Genomic DNA, 17,643 nt, shown 5'->3' on the forward strand with positions numbered 1-17,643 from the left:
TTTAACATTAAGAGGAAGGAAAATCAAGTAAGAATGGACACAGCAATGGAGAAAGGAATAGCTAATATAGTTCCTATTTTTTTAAAAAGCAGGGGGAAGTAATCCAGGAAACTACAGGCCTGTTAGTTTGACCTCAATTGTATGCAAGGTCTCGGAACAAATTTTGAAAGAGAAAGTAGTTAAGGATATAGAGGTGAACGGTAATCAGGATAAAATACAACATGGTTTTACAAAAGGTAGATCTTACCAGACCAACCTGATCTCCTTCTTTGAGAAGATAACTGACTTTTTAGACAAGAGAAATGCAGTAGATCTAATCTATCTGGATTTCAATAAAGCATTTGATACAGTTCCACATGGAAAATTATTAGGTAAATTGGAGAAGATGGGGATTAATATGAGAGTTGAAAGCTGGATAAGGAACTGGTTAAAGGGGAGACAACAACATGTCATACTGTCGGGCTGGAGGGAAGTTACTAGTGGAGTTCCTCAGGGTTGGTCTTGGGACCAATCTTACTTAACAGTTTTATTACTCATCTTGACACAAGTGAGAGTGTGCTAATAAAATTTGGGAGGTATAGCCAATACAGAGGAAGACCAGAATATCATACAAGGAGATCTGGATGACCTTGTAAACTGGGGTAATAGAAATGGGATGCAATTTAATATTGCAAAGTGCAAGATTATGTGTTTAGGGACTAAGAACAAGAATTTTTGCTATAAGCTGGGGTTTTTTCAGTTGGAAGAGACAGATCTGGGTGTATTGGTTGATCACAGGATGTCAATGTGATGCAGCCATGAAAAATGTTGTCCTAGGATGCATCAGGCGAGGTATTTCCAGAAGAGACAGGGAAGTGTTAGTACCATTACACAAGGCACCGGTGAAACCTCATCTGGAATACTGTGTGCAATTCTGGATGTGACGGGATTCCCGGGGTGCAGCCTGTGACCGTGGGACCGCTGTTCCCCCTGAACTCTCTCCAGCCTGGGTTGCCTCTCACAATGCCTTGCTAGTGACCAGCAGCAAATCCCTCCAGGGGCTGTTATCACTCAGCACAACTGCATGTGGAGACCCAACACCTAGCTAGATTGCATGAATGCTCCCAGAGCCACTCATGAATCACACAGAGAAAGGCACCAGAGTCAAATCCCCCCAGCTCCCAGCACTGTACCTCAGGAATATACCGTTTTGCACTGCACAAGATGAGCAGTGCAAATTTATTAATTGGTTCGCCACTTCATCAATGGAAAGCGGATATACACCAGCCTTTGTATAAAACCTGAGCAAATTTACCACACACTGCAGGCAAACTCACTGGTAAAGATAAACAGTTAAGCAAATGTATTGACTACAAAAGATAGATTTTAAGAGACTATAAGCGATAGGCAAAAAGTCAGAGTTAGTTACCAAAAGAAACAAAATATAAGCACAGTCTAAACTCTCAACCCTATTAGACTGGGCAACAACTAGACTAAGCAGTTTTTCTCACCCCACTGGATATTGCAGTCCTTAATATACTGATTGGCCCTTAAATCTGGGCCAGTCTCCTCTCTTGGAGTCTTCAGTCTTCTTCCGAGTGTCTTGGTTGCTTGCAACATAGGTGGGGGCAGGAGAAAGGCGAAGCATGGGCCTGCTCTGTTCTGTTTTATAACCTCAGTCCCATGTGCTTGGGGAACACACAAGTCCAGGCATGTCTGGTGGGCATTACTGAGTCTCCGGGCAAGGTTGAGCAATTCCCCTGGTGTGGCCTCATGCAGGTGAGTCATTGAATTGTAGCTCCCTTGCTGGACAATGATTGTTGATGGGTTGTTTGACACCCGCCCAGGCATTGGTTACTTTCCTTGCTGTTGCCGCTGGGGAGCTAATATCTGGCTGATTCCCCAACTTACGGTATGTTTTAGTGACAACCATACAACACAGTTCTCATAACTTCATATGCATTAATGATATACATATATGGATAAAGAAATGACTTTCAGCAGATCATAATCTTTCCCCTGATACCTTATAAGGCATGCTTTATATGTAAGATCACAATCATATAAAAATGAGGAATATGGGGGTTACAGGACACTCCCCCAAGGTATGGAATGTCACATTTGATATCCCATGTTTAAGAAAGATGAATTCAAACTGGAACAGGTGCAGAGAAGGGCTTACTAGGAGGATCTGAGGAATGGAAAACCTACCTTATGAGAAGAGACTCAAAGAGCTTGGCTTGTTTAGCCTAACCAAAAGAAGGCTGATTGTTCTCTATGAATACATCAGAGGGATACATGCCAGGGAAGGAGAAGAATTATTTAAGTTAAGCGCCAATGTGAACACAAGAACAAATGGATATAAACTGGCCATCAACAAGTTTAGGCTCGAAATTAGGTGAAGGTTTCTTACCATCAGAGGAGTGAAGTTGTGGAACAGCCTACCAAGGGAAGCAGTGGGGGTAAAAAACCTAACTGGCTTCAAGACTGAGCTTGATAAGGAGGGAATGGTATGATGGGACTGCCTACAATGGCATGTGGCCCATCTGCAACTGCCAGTAGCAAAAATCCCCAGTGGCTGGAGATGGGATACTAGATGGGGAGAGCTCTGAGTTACTACAGAGAATTCTTTCCCAGGTATCTGCATGGTGGGTCTTGCTCACATGCTCCAGTTCTAAGTGATCACTATATTTGGGGTCAGGAAGGTATTTTCCCCCAGGTCAGCTTGGCAGAGATCCTGGGGGGGTTTTGCCGCCTTCTGCAGCATGGAGCACACATCACTTGCAGGTTTAAACTAGTGTAAATGGTGAATTCTCTGTAACTTGAAGTCTTTAAACCATGATTTGAGGACTTCCAGTAACTCAGCCAGAGGCTAGGGGTCTATTTCAGGAATGGGTGGGTGAGGTTCTGCAGCCTGCAATGTGCAGGAGGTCAGACTAGATAATCATGATGGTCCCTTCTGACCTTAATGTCTACGAGTCTATGAGCTGTTATCCTTAAAACTGTTAGACCCAGTAACCACTTCTGCCTGGAGAAGCTGTCATTGTGGTAGCTCTGTGGTTTTGTTCAGCCCCATGGCTTGTGCACCCAGGGCCGGCTCTAGGCACCAGCAAAACAAGCTGGTGCTTGGGGCGGCACATTTTTAGGGGCGGCATGGCCGGGGCCAGAATGCTGCCCCTAAAAATGTGCCCCGGCCGCCCTAGCTCACCTCCGCTGCCGCTCGCGCGCCGCTACTCGCCCTCCCTCCCAGGCTTGAGAGCCTGGGAGGGAGGGGGAGAAGCGGCGCCCACGCCGTGGCCACTCGGAGTCTCCCCCTCCCTCCCAGGCTCTCAAACCTGGGAGGGAGGGGGAGATCCCGAGCGGCCGCGGTGCGCGAAACAACTGTTTCGCACGCCGCTGCTCCCCCTCCCTCCCAGGCTTGAGAGCCTGGGAGGGAGGGGGAGAAGCGGCGCCCGCGCCGCAGCCACTCGGAGTCTCCCCCTCCCTCCCAGGCTCTCAAACCTGGGAGGGAGGGGGCGATCCCGAGCGGCCGCGGCGCGCGAAACAGTTGTTTCGCGCGCCCATCAACCCATCAACAACCAACAGTTGTTTCGCGCGCCGCTGCTCTCCCTCCCAGGCTTGAGAGCCTGGGGGGAGGAGGCAGGGCTGGGGATTTGGGGAAGGGGCGGAGTTGAGGCGGGGCCGGGGGTGGGGGTAATTTAAAAACGGGGGGGGGGGGGCGGCCAAAATTGTTTTTGCTTTGGGCGGCAAAAATCCTAGAGCTGGCCCTGTGTGCACCATTCCCTACTATGATTCCTGCAGGAACTGGACATACTATGAGCTTCCCCCCACCACCAGCATTGCTACACCCTTCCCTATTGCCGCTCTTGATAGGAGAAGCTGGGAAAGGAATAGCTGCTGGCTTACCCTAAAGCCATCATCCCTATACCATTCCCAGTAGTGACTCCTACTGGGGAAACATGGATTATCATGGAGTTACAGTTCCACCAACTTCTAGAATTTCCAGAGGAGAGAAAAGAAGCTACAGACAAATCATTTAAATGTAATTGCATTGCTAGCAAAAATAGGCAAGTTGTTTACTCTAGAAAGAAACAACAGAATGTAATGGGTGGCATAATTGTCTCACACACTGAGCTCACAGCTAAGAGTATCTCTTTCATCTAGCTGGAAGGCTGCATCAAAGGGGAAAATCAGAGTGTTCCCTTGGATACCTGCACAAAGGAAGAAGCTCACTGGACAATTCAGAGGTGCAGTGGACCGGTAACACTCCAGTATAAACCAAACCATGAAGGTAAGACCTAAAGTTTGGCTCATCACAGATTGCCAGAATTCTAGTTAAGATCCTCTGCTAGATCAGAATTCACTGAGCCAAACTCTGCTTTTAGTTGTACTGGTGTAAACCTGGGGTAAATCCATTGGTTTCTATAGAATTACCCCAGATTTACACCAATGTAACTGAAAGCAGAAATAGCCCATACATCTGTCATCCCAAGAGTCTGGAGAGCTTAGTGGGTGGGTCATTGGAGACAATAATCACAATGTGCCAGATGATTTTTGTGTACTATTTTCTGTGATGTAACATGGTGTGCTACGTTTTCTTTTACACCTCTAAAGTCTGATTTAACAGTTACACTTTGGAGTTTACTTTGTTTATTACTGTTGCAGTTTTATCTTATCTTTAACGGCTGAATGGAGTTTGGTTTTAATGATCGTGGCTTGTAGTAATAATTTGGTATTTTGGATTAAAAATTACATTCCAAAACCCATTTTTTACTTGTGTAGCTATGTTGGCCCCTTCTTTATCCTGGTCAGGGGAATTCAGTTCTACAGATCATGCTGGAAGTGATTTCTTTGATTTTCCTTTGATGTTTAAGTAGAAAAGAATATCACCCTTTTTTGAGCACCACTTGGCTGCAGATAAAGCATGTTACAGATTGTGGGAGTGCTAGTTACAGCTGTTAATAAAGCGAATAGCCTGCCATTAGACCACCTGGTAGAACTCATGTTATACTTGCAGGATTAAGTATAACAGCTTAAGCTTTTCAGCCTGTGTCTTTGTTGGGAAGTTCACTGTTTTATGGATGATTTGTATAAAACCTACCAGAAATGATGTTGCCTAAATGTATCCTTAGAACAGGAATCTCTTATGGACTGTGATACCTGCAGCGTGAGCTGCTCCCAGACCATTCCAACTAACACTCTAGCAGTATGAGTTTCCTCTCAGAAGTGCCCTGTCAATTTAAACTAGGGTTTCAGTGCGGTGAACTTCCACCACAACAGTGCCTACTCATTGAAAGCTAGGAATACAGCAGCACTTGGCCACAGATTGACCATGCTTGGCTCCTTCCTTTGTTGCTGCAGGTTACAGGAAACTGCTGTCGGAACTGGATGAAGGATTGATCACGTCAGGGGACTCATTTCACATCCGCCTGAATCTGAACATCTCTAGCCAGCTGGACTGCTGCTCCCTGTCAGTGAAGTGTGATGAGATTGTGCATATTCTTGACACCATGTACCAGGGGAAGTGTGAGTGGCTGTGTGCCAGAGTTGACCCTTTCACTGACAGGAACCTGGAAACGGGGACCATCCCCAGCTACAGCAGGTGAGCGTAATGCAGGCTGAAATAGGACAGTGACCGTGACTATGAGCAGCAACTATATGAGCACTGTTGTGTGAATCAGTACCTGCTATAATGAGGGGAGGTGCAACTCTCAGAGTTGGTGGTCAGGACGGGTGTTTGGTTGCAACATAAGCATAAGCATGTGAGCATAAAGGTTTTGAGGGGGAGACCCCAGATTTTATTAGGAGACTATGGGTTTCTCAGAGAGCAGGATAGGAAGATGTACAATGGAGACCCCCCTTTTCCTCAGCTGTGTACCACAGTCCTGCTGACTATTTTGTTCCGTGTCTTCACTGTGTGATTCATCCATTCCTCATTGCTGTTAAATAAATTAAATAAAATAAATTAATGGAGATATCCTATCTCCTAGAACTGGAAAGGACCTTGAAAGGTCATTGAGTCCAGCCCCTTGCCTTCACTAGCATGAGCAAGTACTGATTTTGCCCCAGATCCCTAAGTGGCCCCCTCAAGGATTGAACTCACAACCCGGGGTTTAGTAGGCCAATGCTCAAACCACTGAGCTATCCCCTCCCCCTCCTCTCTTTAGTCTTTTCCCAAACACTGACCATTGCATCCATTCTTCCTCTAGATGATCTCAAATGTGTCTTCTTGATCCACATGTTCACTGTTTCTTGCAGAGCCCAGCAGCTCTTTCTGGTGAAGCTACAGCGGTTGATGCACAGAGGCAGCAGGGATGAGACGGAAAGTTCATCCAACACTCTTCGAGCACTCCGGGTAGGTCTCCACAGCCAGGGTCTTTCCACACCAATTGCTCCAGCACTCTTTATTGCTCACTACTTCATCTTTACGTTACATTCCTGTTGTGAATCACTGTCTGTAAGCTTCCTTTGGTCCACCCTGTGGATAACTGTCTTGTGTCTCCATTCCTTTTACCCACAGTGTTTCCTGCTCTGGGTCTAGCTCCAGTATAATTTTAACTCCTGATGCTGACAGTGAGAAGTCTCCACATGTTTAATATCCACTCTACCTGGTCTCTAGTCTCTTTAAGTCTTCCACACCTCTAACCTTCCAAAGGTCTTTCCCTCAATCGTACATGGGGAAGAAACTGTGTCCTTAGAGCTAATAATCAGAATTTCTTCTCTCCTATCTTGAACAAGCGTCTAACCCTTAGAGTTCTCTTTGTCCCAGGCCCAAAGAATCTGTCTCCTCCAAAAGTATATCCCATGCAGAGAAGTGGGATTACTGTATCTTCTGTGCATCAAGTCTTCAGACTTTTCGCCCTACTCACAGTGATACTGGGTTAAGTCTATTCCTTTAGCCCCAAGAGTTGTACACTAGTACATTAGTTTTCTGCTGTATTAGCCACCTTGTGTGCACCTAGCACTCCTTTAACACACTTTGGGACCACACATAAGAATGCTTCCAATAATGCAGAGATGCTACAATCACCATTTGGATTAGACTTCAAACAAGGCAAAGCACCAGATGGTCCTCCAGTCTCCTCTGATCAAGTGTCAGGGTAGACGGCAATCACTGGCATAAAAGCATGACTGGATGCAAATAGCCCTGCCATCCCACAGTAAACTAGTCACTGCACAGGTGGCCTCTGGTCAAATGTCTAGTGCAGACACAGTCACAGAACTTCCTCTGAAGAGAGGCATGTGGGGAAATAGTAACAGGAGCAGAGTATCTCAGCCTAGGCAGAGCTAGGTCTGTAATTTGCACAGAACACTCCTTAACTTTGTAATGGGTATGAATGCTAACGAGTCCCTATCTCCTTAACTGTAAATAGCCGAATAGCTGCTCAAGGCCTGTTTTGGTTTTTGGATGCTACGATTTACTGAAATTGATCTTTTCCTCTACAATTCTTATCAGAATACACTGCAGCCAGAGGACGCACAGAATGACCCCAAAGCCAGCCCTCGCCTCTCCCGCGCAAGCTTCCTTTTGGGACAAATTATACAGGTAATAAAGTTAAAATTCTCCTCTACAAAACATCAGAGCATGATTTTTCACTGGGAGTTTTGAGTCAGATATCTCTTGGTGATATTCTCAGGTATCATGTTCTCTCAAAGTCTAACTTCCCATGCTGGAGACATTGTCCAAGTGCTTATGATTGTAACAAAGAGCTTTAACATATGAGAAATCTGATTGATTTATACTTTCTAACTGTCCCTGTCATGCGGGACCTTTAGCTTTTAATACTCTCATCTCCATTATTAATATAATCTGGATATATCATACAGCCCTGCCCTGAAGGGCTAAAATGGACCTCATCTGAAGATGACAATAAATTCTCTTGGCCAGACTAACTCTCTTGGTACTTAGGAGAATGAAATCCCAGAAGAGAATAGTTTTTTAATTGCAGGGGCAGATATTGTGGAGAGGATGGCGAATGGGTGGGTGAATGGTATGATTCATAGATTCCAAGGTCAGATGAGACCATTGTGATTATCTAGTATGAATTCCTGTATAACACAGGTCACTGAACTTCCCCCAGACAATTCCTAGAGCAGATCTTTTAGAAAAACATCCAATCTTGATTTAAAAATTGTCAGTGATGGAGAATCCACCATGACCCTCGGTAAATTGTTCCAATGGTTAATTACTCTCACTTAAATATTTGCACCTTATTTCTAGTCTGAATTTATCTAGCTTCAGCTTCCAGCCATTGGACCATGTTATGCCTTTCTCTGCTAGACTGAAGAGCACATTATTAACAAAAATCCCCAAGGGTGTGGTTGGGAAGGTTAGAGAATGCACAGGTGGGGGAGTGAATATTTGGGTGGATGGTGTATGAAAGAAGCATTTTGTTGGGTGTTAAATTCTGCTATAGGGAAAAAATGTTGAGTCCTGACAAGCTAAAAGTTGGGGGTTGCAATAAGGTAAGGGTACAGAAATGGGTAGTTTCTGGAACTGCTGTGCTAACATGCTACTCCCCAGTGAATCCATCTGTAGTAACTCTGTTGATGCCGGAGGGTTTTGAGAAAGAAATAGAACATGACTCATAAGTAGAGAGAACAAGAGGAAAAGAATTCCACAAGGGAATAACAAAAGCTGAAGGTCAGATCTACTTTGTTTAAAATAGCCCTGGAATTCAGCCAGCATCTCTGTGGAAGGGTTGGTGAACCTGTAGCCTTGTTTTTGCTAGACACAGAGGTAATTCAAATATGGTAGATAATGGAAGGGGACATGGAGCAAACAAATATGTGGAAGAATAAAGAATATAATTCCATAGAATGGGTGGGGGTCAAGCCTCTTTGTTTGCTCTTTCAGTTTGTTAGCAGGTCTGAAAACAAATACAAACGTATGAACAGCAATGAGCGAGTCCGCATTGTCACTGGCTATTCCTCCAGTCTGGCCCGGACCTCTTCTGAAGCAATGAAGCTGTTGCCTGATAAATTGGAAGGTAAGGACATAACAGCACGACAGAATTTTACGCCCACTTGACATAGGTTAAATGACTACACAAGTGGAAGGCAGTGCACAATCAGGTCCTAGGCCTTTTCCATATCTAATTTTTATGTTCTGCATGTGACTCAATCCTTGGAATTTTCTGGAGAGTCAGGGGGAAGATAGCTCTTGAAAACAAGTCCACTGGACTGAAACGTCCTATTTTGTTGACAACTGTTCCTAGGTTCTCTCCTGTTCTTCCTCCAAGGTAGTATAACTCTAAGTAGTGAATTAGAGTTAAACAACGGAAAATTTAAGCTGTTAATCAGGAAAAATGTCTAACTGAGTGGTCTATTTAGCTGTGAAATAGTCTCCCAAGGAAAATGACGAGGGGCCTATTGCTTGAGTCATTTAAAACTAGACTGGACATTGCACTGGAGAATATACTGTAGGGGACAGTACTGCTCTGGATGGAGGGATGGATAAGATGACCAACCATGCAATTCCCTTCTCTAATGTATGTGATTCTTCTACATCCTTCTCCCAGTACTGGTGAAGAACAAACTAGATTGTAAACGGTCTCCTCTTTACTCAGATTTGGATTCAGAAAGTGAAATCAATAAGAGCCTAAGTCTGATCCCCTATAGTTTGGTGCGACCAATCCACTGTGACCGCAGGCGCCCGGTCCTCTTCACTCCCACTATGCTTGCAAAGACCTTGGTGCAGAAGCTTCTCAATTCTGGAGGTGCCTTGGAATTCAACATGTGCAAGCCAGGTAAATGTGTAAAAGATTGCAGTATGTATTAAATTTAGCAAGCCTTTTTACTGTAGGCATACAAATTCCAGCTGCTGGGGACTCCCAGAGCCATGTCACCACCCAGCATAGCTCTGGATCCTGCAATGTGACCGTTTGTAAGAACATTCTGAATGTGTCTGAGATATCCATCATAAATGGTCCTGAGGTGCTGTGTCTGTGAATGTTATACATGTGTCTGTTCTATAGTTGCCATGATACACTCCAGGGACTGGCATGTTGTGAGTGCTCTTTGTCAGTACTAATGTGTTTAACTCTAGGTAATGTGACATTTTGCTCAGCTCGTGTCTAGCTGTTGCTATAATGATGAATATCTTCCTTCCAACCAATTATAGGTTTCTTTCCAGTCCAGGGCATGAAGATCTTGCATTTGATCTTCTCCAAAGACTGGGTTTTTGAGTGAAACTCTTTCTTGTTAACTGTTTACCATTCAAAGCAGTATCCTGTACCTCAGGGTTTCTCAATCAGGGGTCGCCGCTTGTGTAGGGAAAGCCCGTGGCGGGCCGGGCCGGTTTGTTTACCTGCCCCGTCCGCAGGTCCGGCCGATTGCGGCTCCCACTGACCGCGAATTGCTGCTCTGGGCCAATGGGAGCTGCTGGAAGTGGTGCGGGCCGAGGGACTTACTGGCCGCCGCTTCCAGCAGCTCCCATTGGCCCGGAGCAGCGACCCGCGGCCAGTGGGAGCTGCGATCAACCGGACCTGTGGATGGGGCAGGTAAACAAACCGTCCTGGCCCGCCGGGGACTTTCCCTACACAAGCGGCGACCCCTGTTTGAGAAACCCTGCTGTACCGTGATTGCTCTGGGATACACTACTGTCATAGTTCCAGTTAAGCGCCACCTCTGCTCCACTCACCAGACAGCTATGAGGTGCTGAATCCCTTGTGTTTTAAGCCGGCAGACTATGAACAGAGTACAGTCACTCCCCCGGTTTAGGATCCCTAACACGCCTTCAGAGTACAGATCTTAATCTGGCACCCCCTCCCGAGAGCTTAGACTGCACAGCCTAGTCCCTAGAACCAGTGCTGGCCCCTCAGGATGTGTCTTCACAGCACAGTTATCTCGGGTTATAACTTGACTGTGTCCACTAACTCAATTCCCATCCACACACGCTAATCTCTAGCTTGAATTAATTGGTGCTGTAGGCTTGGGCTAGCTAGCCCATTGGTGGGGTCTTGGGCTGAAGCTCAAGTGCTTCTGAGTAATCCAGCGGGGATGCAACAGCTTAAGTTGCAACCACTCCACAGCAACTAATCAAAATGCACCCTCAGACTCCTGCCATAGCTTAAACGCACCCTCTTTCAGATCTCCACCTGCAGTTTTGAGGCTTCTGGGTTTCCTCTTGGGGGCACGTGGTAAGGTGTAGCACATAGCACATACAGACGTCGCACAGGATTCTAACACATTATTGCTCTTTCTTAATAGCAGGAGACACACAGCCCTATACACAAATAATAAACCCTATGTGCATTGCACTGCCTTAGTTTCTCCACCATTTCTGGAGCATTCTGTGGGCTGGAGTCAGAGTCCTTTGAGGCCATCCAGCATCCTTACATTGCAGTGCATGGTTTGTGTTCTGAAACATGGAGCCTTCTCCCCCTGCTCACCCATGCCAACTTTGGCTGGCCGGTCCATCCTCTTCCCCTCTCCTGCCCACACGTTCTGAGTGTCTCCCTGTGAGCTCTTTCATAGCTTTTCAGTTCTTCAGTCAGGTGACTCCTCGATCAGCCTGTTCTGATGACCCCAGACCCTTATCGGGTGACTTCATTGCCAGGTGATCTCTCCCCTGACAAACCAATTTTCCTGGTTCGGAACCAGTCAATTGTCTAGGATCTTTATATTTGAATAGAAGACCATCTGAGTTAATGACCCACTGTTGTCAGCTCTGTATCAATACCCGTTCGAATTTCAGTCCAACACGGAGGTAAAGAGGTCACAGAGAAGGTAACAAGGCCCTGCATTCAAAATGGAGTTTGTGGCTTGGTAAAGTTACAGACAAAGAATTCATAATCCAACACAAAAATAATAAATTATACAAACAGATTCCCCAGATCATCACAACTATCTCATGAAGAGAGACTCTTAGGTTAAAAACCATCTGTTCTGAAATCCCAGTACCCTGGTCTGTGTTATTATGAACAACTTAGACTGATATAAATACAGTAATTTTAAGAGTCTAATTTACTCTTTGCCATTTGTATGGTTTGTTTACTATTCTGTATTTCACGCACCTTGGATAGTGAAATTGGTCTATTGCTAGTCAGATGGATTTTCAGATTCCTAGGCTCTGTACAGTGCTGTAGAGTTTGGTTTGCAGTGTTTATTTAGTATGAGTACAAGAGCTGGGTAAGCTCTTTGGAGGAGGGACCATCTTTCTGCTATGTGGTTGTCCAAGACCTAGTACAACGGGCTGGGACCCCTTAGCCCCATGGCAACACCAATAATAACGTGGTGATATAGTAACCTATTACTGTGTGAAATGCTGTCTCAGCTACTGTGCAATATTCCAGCCTTGTGATTTGGTGCTGTGGAACATAGTTGCTCTTTGATTTTAGGTGTTGGTATAGTTTTTACTGCATCATATTGTTGTCATTGGGTGCCTTGATTGTGTTGTGGTAATTGCTCAGAAATTCACTGGTGCAGGCCATATTTGAGGGTTCAGTTCAATTAAATGAATGAAATGAGACCAGCACTCAAGAAGACGCTTGGTCTTCTTTCACTGTACCGTCAGAGTCCTGTCTGAATTCCTGCTGGACAGTTTCCTAGGTGCACATATTATGTGAACCCACTAATCTTCCTTTCATCCCCCTCCCTCTCCAGATATTGTAACAAAGGAAGAGTTCCTAAGGAAGCAAAGGACAGAGACTATCATCTTTTCCAGAGAGAAGAATTCAAACACCTATGAATGCATTGTACCTGCCAATATTGAGGCCGTCACTGCCAAGGTGAGGGTTGTGGAATGTAGCCAGTATTTAGGCTCTCTGTGAGTCTGTCTACAGACCGGGTTGCTTTTCATAAACAAAGTGGTCAGTTAACTGCCACATTAAGGGCTTATGTTTTCAGAGTAACTTCTTTTTTCTCCCTTTCTCATCCTGTTCCCAGATTTCTATTTATCTTTCCCCAAATAGCTTTAACTTTGTGCAGTTATTTTTCCTTTCTTTTTGATCCTTAGCCATATCCTTTTACATTTGTGCTCTCTCTCTCTGTGATGGCCTACCTTGATAGAGTGAAATACCCTTTCATTTCCTACCCACTCTTCCCTAGTCAGTCCCCCTTTTGTTTTGTCTGTGTGTGAATGCAAAAGAGAGAGACAGGGACCTAGACAAGGAAAAGGATAGACTGGGATGCAGAGAGAGACAATGATATGCAGTATAAAGATAACATTGTCAAAGACAGAGCGATAGCTTCAAATACAGTGTATTCGTTACACGGTGGAGGAAAACAGAAGGATTAAAGTGAGTAGTTGGTTGTTTTTTCAGAAGTAATTACAGTATATGTTCTCTTTGAACAAAGACCACACCTGTGCATGTGAATATATAATATATGTCTGACTTTATTTTTTATTTATAGTATTTTAGCTTATTCGTTATCTTTAGATCGGGTCACTCATTTTTAAACCTTTGCAAAAGAAGAGCTCTCATACTGAGTACTAAAATTAGCTTTTGTCTGATTGGCTAGTTGTGAATTCATGGGAGGAGTTTGGACCTGAAATGTACATTTGATGTAAAGGTTTTACATCAGGTCTGATGAATGAAGAGCAGTTCACCTGACCCTGTTGAGATATGTCTGTCTGTATCACAAGATATTAGTGCTGTGGATGTTCCCTCATGACCCTGTTATGCCTTTATGTTTTTAGAATAAGCATTGTCTGCTGGAAGCTGGAATAAGCTGCACAAAGGATTTAATCAAAGCCAAGATATATCCCATTATTCTCTTTATCAGAGTCTCAGAGAAAAACATCAAGAGGTTCAGGTAACATATCAAATCTTTCGAACATATGCTATTCTGTCTTTGTCACTGAATAACACTATAGTCCAATGACTTTATCATGGGGGGGAGGAGGGGAAGAGCTTTTTCTTGCTAATCTAGTAACTTCAGTATGGCTCTATTTCCTCCCATGACTCCTCCCCCTCCTCCCTGTATATATGACCACTGGAGTAGCTATGAGTTGCCCCAAATCCAGCACTCTGTCACCACTCCTGATGGCAGTGTTTGTTGCAGGAGGACGGCACTGGACTGGACTATCTGTGTGCTCCCCCATACTAAGCACTCCTGTGCCGTTCCCTACTGGGAAAGATTGGGTCTGGAGTAGTGATAATCTCCCTACAATGAGCACTGCTTCATTGTTCTCATGGTAGTTTTGGTGGGAGAGGACATGACCGGAGTAGCTGTCACGTTCTAGCTCTCCTATACCCTTCTTTATATCAACTCTTGCTGGGATAGAGGGAGATTGTAGGGATTCACTTTAAACATAACCCTATTTTGCTTATTTTCGGCTTGGTCATCTGATGCAGGAAGCTGTTGCCAAAGCCAGAGACTGAGGAGGAGTTCCTACGCATGTGTCGCCAGAAGGAGAAAGAACTGGAGGCACTACCGTGCCTTTATGCCCCCCTAGAGGCAGACATGTGGAGCAGTATTGAGGATCTCATCCGAATAATCAAGGAGAAGATTGGGGAAGAGCAGCGTAAAACCATCTGGATAGACGAAGATCAGCTATAAAAATAGCAGCAAATAAAATGGAGCTCAGCGGCAATGAAAGGACACAGTAAAGTGGAGCTGGGGCTTTCAGAATTCTCTGATGCAGTGCCGGCCGCTCCTGTTTCATCTTTGCTGGCTGGGGACTCTTTCTGCTGGCAGAATTTGTGTGTCGAATGGAATCAGAGCTGTGTGTTTAACAGTGAGTGTCACAGATGCTAGGTAGCTAGGACATGGATGAGAACGCTGCTACCAGCATAGTGCCGGATCCCCCATTCAGAGTCGGCAGCTGTTTAACACATGAGAAGGCCAAAGATCTCGAGAGAGAGCTTGAGGTAATTTATTATGTATAAAGATGGACCTCATTAATCTCCTGACGTGACCAGAGTAGTGAAATCTATAGGGAGATAAAGGATCAGGGTCAGGCTGAAGGACATGGAACCTATGGAGCGCCCCACGCCCAGTCCAAAGTGAGAAGCTGAGTATGTTCCATTAAAGAAGCTGCAAGGTGCCCAGTAGCAACAGAAACACTGCAACTGATACCCTCAGCAGCTACACAGCCCTGTGTGTACACGTAGGTGCAGTCATGTGGGAAGGAAAGAAAATAACCATTGTTCCTGGCATTAATGAAAATGACAATTTATTTTCCCTTTATTTTTAAACCTCAGTTCTGTTTTGCAATTTGCCGTCCTGGCACCCTCAACAAAGCAAACTCCCAGCTCCCCAATGGCAAATCAAACCTTTCCAAATGGGCCCACGCTTCACTTAGCTGATCCCTGTTACTGTTATTTTACTAGTCCCACTACTTCAATCCTGAATTTCAAAAGCATATTTTAATACTAAAGCTGCTTGGTGCAAACGATGGGAGCTAACTCCAGTTCTCTGTGACAAAAAGATGCCAATAGAGTTAAAAGGTAGAGTGTATAAAACTATAACTCAACCCATCTTAATCTACGGAACAGAGACTTGGCCAGCCACAAGGAAGGAAATCAGTATGCTCTCCGCCATGAAGATGTTGAGATTGTCAAATGGTTGGATGCTCCATGATAGGAAATGTAATGAGGTTGTAAGGGGCCTAATGTGGGTTGCCACAACTGAAGACAAGTTGAGGAAGGTTAGGTTATGTCGGTATGGAGACCTGAGAGCTATATCAGTAGAATGGCTCTTGCAATGACTGTAGACAGAAGAGGACAAAAGGGGAGACCAAAGACTCGGTACATAGACCAAATATCTGTAGACCTCAGAGAGACCAATCTTCATGACAGCCGGGCATACAATCATGAGTTTTGGAAGAAGGCTATAAAAGTCGCTGACTCCCAATAGGGACGTGGCAAGAAAAAAGAAGATGAATTTTGGTGCAGGACTAACACTCCTGGAAACTGGATGTCTGCATTTACCCCAGAGACCTACATGCTTCCCCAGTGCTGCCATCTGCCAACATGCCTGCTCTGAATAGGAGGGGCCATTTTTAGAGGATGATCGGGGAAGTTCTTCCTCTAGGAGAAGTTCAGTTTTCGTGCCCATTCAGTCCTTGGCCTCTGCTATGATTGCCAGCATGGAAGCCAATGAGTATCACACTCAGCTGTAGACATCTGGGGTAAAATTTTCAAAAGTGTCTAAATTACTTAGGAACGTAGGCCCCATTTTCAAAGCACTGCCTTCTGTTGACAGTCAGTGGGACATAAGCGCCTTTGTCACTTATGTGCTTTTGAAAATGTTACGCCTGTACACTAGGCACTGGATTGAAACCACCAAATTAATTTTCACAGCAGCCTTAATATGATGTGCACCACTACTGATCTGGAATAAATGAAACAGTGACCTGTGGCTATACGTCCCTTTTCCCTTGAGTCATCCATGCCTCCCCATTCGCCTCCCTTTTTAGATGGATTCTACACTGAAAGTTGTCATTGCTCCTGTGCTCATCCAAAGTCCCTGGTTTCAGTGCTTCAGGCCAGCATGCAGCAGCTGGTAATAAAAAGGCACACAGAGCCCAAGCAAAACATCTGGCACTGTCACAGTTGCTAGATGAGTGACTGCATTTTCCTTGGAAGGTGTCTCTGATGTTCATGTGTGCTGGGTGCCTCTCCACGGTGATGCACTTTTTTCTGTCCTGGTCAGCTTGCCAGACTGTGCCTACACATGCAGTGGTGTACTTTATTTTTTTGTTCTTATGGTACCTTATAGAAATCATTGCCGATTTTCCCTCTCATTCCCTGCTACTGTGCCCATCACATCATTAATGTTTGAAAAGCTGTTCATAGCAAGTATTTCTCTGAGAATAGTTAGTTGTCTGTCCTACTCCATACGTTGGGAATCTGCCCTCTTCTGCAGTGTAGGGGAGTAGAGAGATTATACCACTACTAGTAGTTTGTAATCCTCAAATTCTTTACAGATTATAGTATACATATGCAATGACATGCAACCATTCTGTGGCAGGGGGTAACAACCAACTGGTGTACTCAGCACATTGCATGATTCTCTAGAGGGCATTTGTCACTTACAAGAGCTGAAGGCAATATCATTTAGGAGGGCTACATGTCAGAGTGGCATTTTCCAGGTATTTGTAATGTCCTGAGACCGCAAGACTTAGCGTTGAACCATCTTTATGCAGAGACTATGGGAAGGTGGCAATAGAGACTGAGGTTGGATGAGATGATAGAACAAATTATTTTTGTAAAAGGAGTGACTCCATGGAAGCGATGCAGTCTCCTGGCACCTTAACGCACCTGCTGGGATTTCCAAGGCCGTTGATACTGTAAGGAATTGTGAGCGTCTGCTGGTGTGAACTAGTGGAGTCATCCGTAGCTCAACCGGCAGAACTCCCAGTTCTACTACACCCAATTCCTTTCCACGGGTGTCTGGCAACCTGTATAGTACGTGGAATCCTCATCCATTTTTCCAGGCTGAATTACTGGAGATGGGCTGGAAGCTTTGTTCCCCATGTGATCCCCAGATGTGAACTCAAGGGGCAGAGCCAGAGCTGGTGTACGTTGCCATAGCCTCATTGAAGTCAGTGGAGTTATCTATGACAACATACACCAGCTGAGGGTCTGGATCCTGATCCAAGTGTCACCTCTCTGTAATGGGGCAACCTAACCTCTGGTATCGACACATATGCAAACATGCAGGCTTGAAATGTGAATGAGGTTTTTTCCAAATTTGAGGGGGTTCAGCATCTGC

The 17,643-nt window shown here is 45.0% G+C and overlaps 1 protein-coding gene across 1 annotated transcript in view; it reads left to right on the top strand.

Annotated features, from left to right (window-relative positions):
• Positions 1 to 14,484, top strand: part of CARD11 (caspase recruitment domain family member 11) — a 50,503-nt gene extending 36,019 nt beyond the window's left edge. Inside the window, exons 17-25 of the mRNA XM_065412302.1 lie at positions 4,144 to 4,270; positions 5,341 to 5,581; positions 6,238 to 6,334; positions 7,436 to 7,525; positions 8,837 to 8,969; positions 9,549 to 9,728; positions 12,586 to 12,710; positions 13,622 to 13,737; positions 14,280 to 14,484. Coding sequence (XP_065268374.1) covers positions 4,144 to 4,270; positions 5,341 to 5,581; positions 6,238 to 6,334; positions 7,436 to 7,525; positions 8,837 to 8,969; positions 9,549 to 9,728; positions 12,586 to 12,710; positions 13,622 to 13,737; positions 14,280 to 14,484 — 1,314 coding nt within the window. The remainder of the gene's footprint in view (positions 1 to 4,143; positions 4,271 to 5,340; positions 5,582 to 6,237; positions 6,335 to 7,435; positions 7,526 to 8,836; positions 8,970 to 9,548; positions 9,729 to 12,585; positions 12,711 to 13,621; positions 13,738 to 14,279) is intronic.
• The last annotated feature ends 3,159 nt before the right edge of the window (positions 14,485 to 17,643 follow it).

This window comes from Emys orbicularis, chromosome 10 (genome assembly GCF_028017835.1).
Source record: "Emys orbicularis isolate rEmyOrb1 chromosome 10, rEmyOrb1.hap1, whole genome shotgun sequence".
Taxonomy (NCBI): Eukaryota; Metazoa; Chordata; order Testudines; family Emydidae; genus Emys; species Emys orbicularis.